Below are 12,037 nucleotides of genomic sequence, written 5' to 3' on the forward strand. Positions count from 1 at the left end.
AGTAGTAATTATTATTATAATGTGGCTGGATTGTCAATTCCAAATGGCTTGATTTATCTCTAAAACCATCATGAGCAGGGCATGCTTATTTAGTTAGGCAACTTAAATTTTAGTGGTCTCCATAACTATGATTAGCATTGCACCTCAAAATTCTTTCCGCCTAATCATTAATTGTTATCTCCTTCGCAATTGACCACACAACCACTCCCTACTTTTAACAACTAACTTTCACTACTTGAATTTATTTTCCTACATATTTTAAATCCTTCTCGTTTCTGAAATATTTTAAAAAAATAAAGTCTGGTCTTAATGGGAAATTTGAAAATTACATTATAATTTGTTTCATAAAATGCAGGCGTTTTTTTTTTTTTTTTTTCCTTTTGGGGAGGGGGAGCGGTGGATTTGATCCTTGGACCTCACTGTTCGTAAACAGGAGTTCGCACCGCTTGGTGTCCCATTGGAAACAAAATGCAGACGTTTTCCTTTTTTTCAAAACAATTTAGTATTTATTATTTTACCCTTTTTTTATAAAGTATTTATTTTACCTTGAAATAACATAATTTCTCAAAGAAATAAGTGATGCTGAAATAAATTACATAATCTCTCTAGGTGAGCACTCAATTGACACCCTCCCTTTAATTAGTTTCTGGTCTGTAATTTTAATATAAGTTCTACTATGTTTTTTTAATTATTTCATTGTTTTCTGGACCAACATAATGAATATGTTGAAATTTGATGGGGCAAAAGGGTTGGGGACAGCAGAAGAGCCTTTTTAGCTAGCTTTATTATGTATGTCATCCTTGTATATATATCATGTCATCTTTAATTAAAGTACAATTTATAAGTCATTAAATAGCATATTCCCTTGGATCTCATAAAAAACATACTCCTACATATTTATTTTTGTACACTATCTCACCATAATTCATTTACCAGCTCCATCTGTTTCATTTATCTTGACACATTTACTTTGAACACAGAGATTAAGAATCAGGTGTTCAGAGTGTAAAGTGGACGGGGACCACTTATTTAATATTTGTAGAGAAAGTAGAGACGGCATACTATTTTTAGAAAGTGTCATTATAAATTAGACAAGACTAAAAAGGAAATTGCGTCAACATAAGTGGGACGAAGAGAATATTTTTATCTCTAGTTTTTATAAAATGAGATGCATTTTCCACTCACAATATATTTTTATTTGATATTTTTTAAAAATTGTACCACTTACGAATGTTCATATTTTGTTAAGACGAATAGAATACATTGTACCGCCTTATGTTCAAACATGGAAATTTTGACTACACTATTTTTATAAATTTCTAATACTATATTATTGCATTGTATCAACTATATATCTTAAATTCATTATCATATTACATGTTTAACGAATTATTAATAAGTTAGTATTATAGTATAACAATTAATATTTTATTATAATGACAATCTCTATCAAATTGTTATACGAATCAAGAGATAAAAGAAATTTGACCCAAACACCACGAAACACCAACTATATTATAAAAATGTCATCATATGGTTGGATACTCATGTCTGAGTACTATACAAGTTTTTGTGATTATTATAATATCTCCATTAGATATGGATATTTCATAATGTTACTATTAATACCTAACACTACTATAATTTAAAAATAATCTCAGAGGCCCCACAAAGCTAAAAGTGGAATTTGGTATAGATGCTGTTTAACCGCCGTGGCCACTTCACCACTGCAGTGGGAAACATGAAGGCAAAAGGGCTATTTAATTTCTCAATATGCTCAATTATATAATCTTTGTTTTTAATATGTGTAACAACATTTGTAAATATGAAATGAGACAGATTTGATGGGTTCTTGGACTTTATGCATATGGACTGGCCCAATAACGGCAATTCATGAGCCCAGCCCAATTAATGTCTTGCCTTATTTGTTTTTGCAGATAAGAGTTTAGGTTTTGATTTGATTGTCACAACTCACAAGAGTCATAAGTCATAACACGAGATAAAAAATCATATACACCATTCTTCTCTAAAAAATACATACTCGTTTGAGAATGACACGAATTTTAAAAAATTAGTTGAGTATATGTGAGTAAAATAAAATTTTCACTTTTATTATAAAAATGAGTCGTGTGTGATATACTGTATATATACATTTTGTAGACAGACCAAAAAAATAAAAACATGGATATGCATTACGCGGATGGAGGGAGTAATACATTAACTTTGCATCAATTAATTGTAATTTCCTAAATGATTTTAAAGCTGTCTGATCAATGATATAAACCCTAAACTATTAAAAAATACATTAAATTAGCTTATAAACAACTTATAAATTATAAAAATAAATTCTAACAATCTTTTATCATTGCAAAAGTTAAATTTATATTAATTACTGGTGAGACGATGAAAAACAAAAATTATTTCGATGTTAGTATATATTTCAACAATAATTCATGTACATCAACGATGAATTAATTATGTATGACTTTCGACATGCAAATATTTGTTTAACGAATGCAGAAAGTTCTTTATATTGAAAAATAAGAAATAAAAGTACAAGAAACCTTACACTAATAGAAATTTTTACCAAATAACCATCACTTGTGTGAGTCGTGAAAGTTAACAGTTGGTATCGTGCACTCTTCGATGTTGCTAAATTAATTACTATTTGCATCGATTTTAGACTTGAATATTGGCGTCACAATTGAGAGTTTCAATGAGTAAAACTATACTCCCTTCGTCCCACCCTAATAGATTCATTTTTTTTAAGAACGTCCCACTGAAATAGTTTTATTTTTCGCTTTGAATAAAAAAAATATACTTAATTGGTGTGGACCACCCTATTTTAAAGAAATGGAGCAATATTCATTTTGATCATTTGTGAAATGTTTTGTATCTGTTGAGATTTGGTTGGTGCTTATAATTCCAAGGTCATATTCACAATATATTGCATAACCAATAAAAAATTATTCAGGACTGTTACTAAACTTTAGAGAACAATAGTTTACTTTTTAAATAAGAGACAGTCCGTGCTTAGATGTGGTTTGAGCATGTACACCCCTTAACCCATACCTCTATATTATTATATGAAAAATATATATTTCATCCGTCTCATTCTTCTTGTCCTTGCTCCACTTCTCGTGAATAGATAAAATAATAATTATTCTTTTTAAAAAAAATATGGCTCCTATCACTTTTAACTAATTTATATATTTTTTAATTCTCGTACAAAAAAAAATATAACAAAAAAAATGGGATGAAGAAAATATATATATATATATATATATATATATATATATATAGGGTGCGGTTATAGTGAGAACCACAATTATCGTGAGAACATAAGAACCAATAAAATTACTGCATCTGCTATACAAATTAATGCATCCGCTATTAAATTTAATGCATCCGAAAAAAATAATTTTTTTGCTCCCTTCAGGATTCGAACCTAGCACCTGCATTCATCCACCAAGATGATGCATCCACCGTAGATCTTGATGATCGAATGGCTTAAAATGGTTATCCGTTCTTATTTTATTAGTGGTTCTTATTTGAACCTCATATATATATATATATATATATAAGGGCTACCGTGAAAACACTTTTTAAAATAAAAATAAAAACGTTTTTCAATGTACGAATTTTATGTAGAACATGTATAAATTCATCCAACAGGGTTACGAATTGTGAAAAATCTTTTTTTGCTACTTTTGGGATTCGAACTCAGGACCATGAATTCATCCAACAGGGTTACGAATCAACCGTAGATCTTGATGATCTAAGGGCTGAAATTGTTTATATTTTATATTTTAAGAAGTGTTTTTATTTTAGCACTCCCCTATATATATATATATTTCTTTTTTATACCTTCCTCCTTCAAACATCTTCCTTTCTTTATATTTTGATTCGTCTTCAAAACATCTTTCTAACATATTTTTTAAAACAATTCCACTAATTATTATCCTAACAATCTTCACTTTTTGTGGGATTCATTTCCCCACTCATCAAATACACAACTAATTTTTATTAAAACTCATGCTATTCTTTCTTAAGAAGATGTTTAAAGGACAGATGAAGTATTTTTTGTATGTTTTATTGGGGTTGGATAATTTTTTTCAGTAGTAATTTTTTCACTTATTTTCACCTTATAATCTTATCATAAGATATATATATATATATATATATATATATTGATGTAGCAATACTTTTTTTTTTTTATGTTTTTCCACCCAAAAAATATAAGAGCCACATAATCGAATAATATTATACTCCCTCCGTCCACTAATTTGTGTTCTAGGAAAATGATTATTTATCATTGCTCCTAAAACACGAATTGGTGGACGGAGGGAATAGTTTTTTATGACAAAATATAATGCACCCTTAATTAGAACACACATTTAATGAGAAGAAGAACATTATGAATAGATGCATACTCTTAAATTGCAAAATTTTTGTTGTTGCACTACTTGAACTTGATATATATAACAATCACTATTATTGCTAAAAAAAATTCATGCTATCCACATATTATAAAATTTTGTGATGGACAAACGCACACTATTGAAATAATTGTGAGGGTAAGTTATTTACATAGACACATATAATCACCACGAATTGTCAACGGCAGTACTCGTCCTGCTCCGCCGGTCGGAATTCGCGGCCGACGGCGCCCCGGCCGCGGCGCACTTCGCCGCGGTCCTGACGCTCTCGATGAGCGCCTCCGTGCGCGCCTCCTGCGACAGTATCTCCGACAGCTGGTCCGTGTCGATGACCAGCCTCACCTTCCACACCCCCGCCGTGTTGTACCTCGGGAACACCTCCGCCTCCGACAGCCGCCGCAGGTTGTCCACCGACATCCGGTACGGCGGCGCCGGCGTCTCCGCCGCCGCGCGATGGCCGGCCTTGTGCGCGGGGAGGAGGTAGTAGTACTGGCCGGCGCAGAGGCTCTCGCTGTGGAGGAGCGGCGGGGAGGCGCGGCGGGGGCTGCCGAATATGGCGTGGCCGGGGAACTCGTTGGTGACGCACTCGGCGGTGATCGGGGCGTAGAGCTCCATCACGCCGCCGTCGGGAGTCACCACCCTCACCATGTCCTCCACCGCCACCCCCAACGCTTTGAATATGCAGTTTCCCATTGAATGTGTGTGTTTTTGGATGTCATGGAGCTAAATAAATGAAGGTGTCTATTTATATATTATTGATGAAATATTATAGTATAGACTATAGATTAGTGAATTATGTGTAAATGAGGATGGGGCGAATGTCGGTAGGGGGGTTCGTGAGTCGTGACTATGGAATATGTGTGGATTCAGCCACAACCGACACAAGCATTCTTTTCTTTGTAGGTGTGATTGAGAAATAAGAATGACAAGGGGATTTAGGAGTGTGACAAACCCTAATAATTATGCTAGACAGATTCCAAATCATATAAATTTAATATAAATTATTGTGTGAGTGTGTTCGTACGATACAGACCAATAATATACTACTTTAATAGAATATTTATTAATGTCTTATTCTGCACTGTACAGATGTATACAGTGACAGAATCATAATTTTTTTTATTAGGGGAGCTAAATTTGTATAGGAGTTTGGGGGTGGTAGCCCCGAGCCAAACTTTTGTTGTCAGTCCATACAATTACTAAAAAAATAAAGGGTTAATAGCCAGAAAATACACGAACTTTTATCGGAATTGCATATTGCACACGACCTTCAAAAATAGCCAGAAAATACATCACCTTTTAATTTAGTCGCAAATTACACCACCATTTCTTCATTCTTGGGTGCAATTTGCGACTAAATTAAAAGGTGATGTATTTTCTGGCTATTTTTGAAGGTCGTGTGCAATATGCAATTCCGATGAAAGTTCGTGTATTTTCTGGCTATTAACCCAAAAATAAAACATATAAATAATAGAAAAAAATTATATTTTTATACATTAAATAGATCTTGTACACTATAAATAACTTAAGAATAAGTAATTATTTCTGTTTGAAAAAATTGATCATAATTAATTTCGATGTTCACTCATCGATTCAAAACATTGCAAAATATTTTCGTTATTAATTATTGAGAAACTATATTTTCAATATACCTGACTATATATCACCACCTTCTTTTTTCTCCAAAAAAATAAAATAAAATTGAGAAGCCCACCCTAGTCAGTAGTCTCCATGTGGCTCCGCCACAGAATGTCCGTACATGAGACCTCATATCTAAATTTAATAAGATAATAACAATATTTATTAGTTGATCGATATAAAAAAATAGATATATATGTGTTGGCTAATTAATACGAAGGTGGATTAACGTGAGTTATTCTTCACCATGCACGCTCATAATAATTTTTATTCACAATAATTGTCAATTTTATTATAATTATTAATTTTATTCAAAATAAATATCACTCTTTATACATAAGAATTGTCACTTTTTTTTTGAATGTTTATTGAAGAGAGCTCGTACAAATTTGTGTATTAATATACTTTAAAATGTAATTATGCATCACCGTCAGATATTATACGGTCAAAGCTGTATAGTACTATGAATAGTCAAGCGTCGGTATACTACAGTCGTATGTGACATTATATAAATTTTTATATACTTATATACCTAATTAAAGAAATGTTTGGTATGGAAGCGTGTGCATTCTGCATATATCTTGGCTTTAACGATGAAATCAAGGTGGGGTATATTATGTCTCTGATTCTATTTATTTATTTATTTATTATATATGTTAATGGATACACTCGTGTCATATTATCTCATGTATGGTAATTCGTTATATGAATTCTTTTTATATAAAGAAAAGTGTCGCAATATATAAGAGTTTTATACTCCCTCTTTTCAACATGTGAAATTTGACTAACAATTTAAGCATGGTACTGGTTTGGAGGCACAAATATTAATAAATAATTAAAAAATGTATATAAATAAAGAAAGAGATTTATTAAAATTAATTTATAAAGTAATTTTTTAGTGATTTATTAAACAACTTTTTATAAATATTAAATATAAAGAAAATAAAAAATATAAAGATATAACGTACCAAAATGAAAATATAATAAATCAATCTAAACGACCACACTTTTCGTTAGCGAAATTAGTATTTTTATAATGAAGAAATATATACTACAATTCACTTTTCCATCAAAGTAATATAGTAGAAAAAAATATATTGTTTTAAATTGAACAGAAAATATCGTTTACTAGTAATTATTATAGTTCACTTTTTCGTCGATGTAATAGAAAAGTTTAGAGCAACTCCACTCCGCGGTGCGAAGGGAGTGTCGATCCATTGCTTAAGAAGGGTGGCTGCATTGGAGACGCGGCCTGATGCGAGGCCGTGTCGTAGCAGCAACCCGGGGTGAAGGGCATAAATGTGTGGCGCGTCCCAATTAAAAAAAAAAAAACGAAATTCATTATTTAAATTCAAAAAAATGCAAAATTCATTATTTAAAAATTTGAAATTTATTATTTAATTATTTTTTAATTTTATTTTAATTATTGTAATTTTTAATTTTATTTTCAATGAAATTGAGAATTTAAAAATAAAAGTGTAAAAATATAAATTTTGTGGAAATGGAGATCTAAGACACCCTTTAAGACATGATGCACTGGAAAGGGGTGTGTCTTAGATGGGGACCACCATCTAAGACACCCCTACGACACACTCCACTGGAAATGCTTTTATACACAAAAAGAAAAAATTAAAATAAAACAGAAAGATAGACAGAAAGGTGTCAGTGCCGCGTTGAAATTAAACCTCTTGGCGTATAATACTGTTCAAAATTTGTCTGCTAACTTATCATTTTTAATTAAGCAACCACTTGACAATAATAAAATGAAAATAAAAAAAAGTAAGAAAAATAAGCTTATCAACCACTAATTTAATAGTGATTTTTTGTTTCTTAAAAAAAAAAAAACTCAATTAATGGTTGATTTGATTGATTACTGTGTTTCCGACCCCCACCCACCACACGGACAAGGAGGTCTATTTTATCTCTGGTCTACTTAGAAGTTGCTTGAGTGGGCTGGGCTGCTTGGATTCTTTGGGAAGCCCATTTCAACTCACCTTGCAAATATCAAGAAACATGTGGTTTGCATTTAAATGGGCTTCTTAGTTTTAAGGGTAGGCCCAATCTAAAGGTCCAATTTGAAGTCTATCTGCACTATGCAATCCATGATGGGTCGTCCCATCTCACTTAACCTAATTTTTTTTTGGCACGATATTAAAGAGAGTAAGATTATAATATAAAGTAATATAAAATATGTGTGTCTATATTTATTGTCGTAAAAAATTATTACTTAAAAAGGAAATAAGTCAATTGAGGTGGGACGGCCCGAAAAAGGAAATTAGGCCAAATGAGCTGGAATGGAGGGAGTAATAAATTCGACTACTACATACTCCCTCCGTTTTTTTAAGTGTCCCATGAAAAAAAAGTACATATATCAAGGAAGTTAGAGTATTACTTTTGTGTCCATATTTATTATTTTCAAAGTGTAATAAATTTATTCTCAAATTTTGAAATAGGACACTTAAAAAGGGGGTAAAGTAGGAACTTTGTTATTTTTATTCTCAAATTTTGAAATAGGACACTTAAAAAGGAACAATAAATTTATCTTAATAGGACACTTAAAAAAAGCGGAGGGAGTACGTTTTTATAGATATAAGTTTATCATATTTAAATTTTCAAATAATTAAATGTGGTTTATTAATTATGTGTAATTTGTGGGTTAAGTGTGCACAGAAAAAATTGAATGTAAGTTTTTCGATGTGCAAAAATAGTTCGAATTTTGACTTCATAATGACTTTTTAACTTCAATTTATATTCAGGTCAAAATTTCGACCACTAGAGGTGATCATCCGACTGAAACATGTATATCTATACATCTCCACTATCTAAGTTCTAATCATCCGACTAAGTTTTGACTATATATTTTTTTTAAATTTTTTTACATCCAACATGTTAATTCAACATTTGGCCTTGGACTATAAACTTAAAAATAAAAATAAATTTATATTTATATTTATAGAAATTATAAAAACAAAGTAAAAGGTCACTAAGGTTAAAAAATTTCGAAAATAACCATAAATGAAAAGAAAAGAAATGCCACCGATAGCAAAAGCAATTTAGATAAACTCTTAGAGATTGTAAGATATTTCAAGAGTTTATAATTAAGAAATAATTTTTTAAGAGTTTGTAAGTTATCAAAGTATTAGGATATTTGAGCTTATAAATTACATAGAGAACTTGAATGGCGAAAATAACAAATTATAGTTGAATAATATTTATAAAATACTAATTTTTATACATAAGATTATGAAAAAATAAGTTGGGTAGAGAAACTTATTTCTTTTGAAAACTTATACGTTCTTAAAATTTATTTTTAAAGTTTATAAACTGTTTTTTTAAAATTTATTTTGTCAAATATTTTTAAAAAGCTTATAAACACACTTAAATAATTTATAAATTATTTTTTAAAAATTATAAACTCTTAACCAAACAGAATCTTAATATACTTTGGCACATATATACATGCATTGAGCATGACACTAGCCAGTGTGTGTGTGTGTGTGTTAATGCTATAGTATATATTCTTGTTTTATAAATTCATGAAACATATTTGACAAACATACATTCCACTTGTCCCACTCAAACCTCTCCTACTACTGCCTCTCTCTTGTAGAATTGCCACTCAAACATATTTGATCACCGTTTATGCTCATGGCCGAAGAAGAACCCCCCCACCCCTACCCCCACCCCCACCCCCACCCCAACCCCCATCCCCACCCCCACTCCCACCCCAACCCTCATCCCCACGCCCACCCCCAACCCCCAAAGATGGCCTCACCCGACGAGAAGCACCCGCACAAGGAGCCCATCCCGCCGCCGTATCCTCGCCCCCGGGGGCGAGGATACAGCGGCGGCGGGGGTCGAGCAAGAGACCCCCGCCGAGCCCTCTGCACCGCCGCCGCAGCCGTGCTAGTCCTCGTCGGCGTCACCGCCCTCACTCTCTGGCTCGTCTACCGCCCGCGCCACCCGAGGTTCCAAGTCGTCAGCGCCGCCGTGTACCAGCTCAACACCTCCTCGCCGCCGTTCGTGACCGCGAGCGCGCAGTTCACGGTGGTGGCGAGGAACCCCAACAGGCACCTCACCGTTCTGTACGACCCCTTCTCCGCCTACCTATCATACAGGAACCGGGCCATCACGCCGCCCGCGGCGCTGCCGCCGCTCTTTCAGGAGACGAGGAGCACGGTGGCGCTGTCGCCGCTCCTGGGCGGCGCGCCGGTGCCCGTGGAGGCCGAGCTGGCCAACGCGCTCGCCATGGACGAGGCCTACGGCGTGGTGGGGCTGCGGCTGGTGCTGACGGGGAAGGTCAGGTACAAGGCCGGAGCCGTCGGCGGCGGCCGCCACGGTGTGTACGTGGCGTGCGATTTGCTGGTCAGTTTGAAGAAGGGCTTTGTGGGGCAACTGCCGCTTCTTGGATCGCCGCCCTGCAAAGTTCATCTTTGAAATTCGATTAATTACGAATAATTTCCATTTTTCTGTGATTTTATTTGCTTAATTGCAGTATTTTTGTAATATTCTCGCTCATTAATCACAATGTGCGGCACTAAGCTGCCGGATTTGCCGATCGATTGGGATATATGCTGTTTAATTATTAGTCCATATGTCCTACTATAACTGCCTCAAAATTTTTCGATACGAAAATAAAAAAGAACGTGTAAATTGATTTAAAGTGGTAAGGTCTATATACTTTTTAAGGATTCAAATTATTCATTTATAGAAAATAGGTCATTTACGGTGGGACGGCCTAAAATGAAATACATATCACTGGGCGAGGGAGCACTTCATATAAACTTAAAAAAAAAATACTTGTTTCAGATAAATTAATCAAGCGGGGATCGTTGATCAATGATACATTAATGTCATGGATACGCTAGTGGTTTTACTTTAATTTTCTCTTTTATAAGAAATATCAATATTTTTTTAGCAATATTTCATTCATTAATTATTAGAAATAACAATCTACCTCGAGTAGATCGGTAGTTTTATATCCAAACAGTTAAAAAGTCGTATCGTGGCGCAACTTCAAGATGTACGCATATTTATTAAGTTATACTCACGCATATACTTATTAATATCGTTTCTAATATCTCAATATAGTTATATATGTGTACATAGGGAGTCGTTCAAATGATAACGAAAATTTAAAATAAGAATGAAAAATCATTCTCAACGTTTGGATCATAAAAATTTATGATGGATGTATCATCTTTATAGATGAATGTATCACTTGAATTTGAATTTTGGAGAAAACAAATTTTATCTTTTTCGAGTGCAGTCAATTGTACAACGAATACAGCAACTTTACACATTATTGCAGCGTTCACATTTCTCATTATAAATTGTGGTTTTCATTATAACCAAATCATATTTATTATCTCAAATAATTATTATTTATTACATATTTAATCATAATTGTATTAGATATATCATGCTAAATTGTGCGACGATACGAGCCCTTAATCAAAGATCGATCAAAACTTGAGAAATGCATGGTTTAGTTTATTACAATGTGGAAAAGAGATATATACATGATTAGATTTTGGTTGGCGGAGGTCCTATCCTTTCGAAAATAAGAATCTATAACGAAAAAGAGATTGCTTAAAGAGTTGGTAATGCATGAGAATTGATTCTTTCCAAACTACAAGTTAGGGAGTATTGTTTTAGACGCTTGGCTTTGCTTTATCATCCTTATATATACATATATTCTCCATTAACATCAATGGAATAATCTACTAATCAATTACTTTCTCGAGGCTTTTTTTTTTTTCTTTCACCATTTGCAATTTCTTGGCGATCGAAGCATATTGCATGCACTCCATTGATATCGTGAACGGAAGAAGTAGAAAGTATAAACATATAATACATCCCACATGATATATTTTATTGATTTAAATTGTAATATGAAGTGAAATGATGTACTATTTTTTTTTACTTGGAATTGAAAGGGTATATTACAAGTACATGTT

At 33.1% G+C, this 12,037-nt stretch overlaps 2 protein-coding genes across 2 annotated transcripts; one reads left to right on the forward strand and one right to left on the reverse strand.

Annotated features, from left to right (window-relative positions):
* Positions 1-4,472: 4,472 nt before the first annotated feature.
* LOC131020842 (uncharacterized) lies at positions 4,473-5,374 on the reverse strand. The gene has a single exon (XM_057949879.1). The coding sequence runs from the start codon at positions 5,130-5,132 to the stop codon at positions 4,605-4,607; it is 528 nt and encodes a 175-aa protein (XP_057805862.1). The 5' UTR covers positions 5,133-5,374; the 3' UTR covers positions 4,473-4,604.
* A 4,251-nt stretch (positions 5,375-9,625) lies between these two features.
* LOC131020843 (NDR1/HIN1-like protein 12) lies at positions 9,626-10,636 on the forward strand. The gene has a single exon (XM_057949880.1). It carries the CDS (start codon positions 9,720-9,722, stop codon positions 10,512-10,514), a length of 795 nt encoding a protein of 264 aa, XP_057805863.1. The 5' UTR covers positions 9,626-9,719; the 3' UTR covers positions 10,515-10,636.
* Positions 10,637-12,037: the final 1,401 nt, after the last annotated feature.

This window comes from Salvia miltiorrhiza, chromosome 4 (genome assembly GCF_028751815.1).
Source record: "Salvia miltiorrhiza cultivar Shanhuang (shh) chromosome 4, IMPLAD_Smil_shh, whole genome shotgun sequence".
NCBI lineage: Eukaryota > Viridiplantae > Streptophyta > Magnoliopsida > Lamiales > Lamiaceae > Salvia > Salvia miltiorrhiza.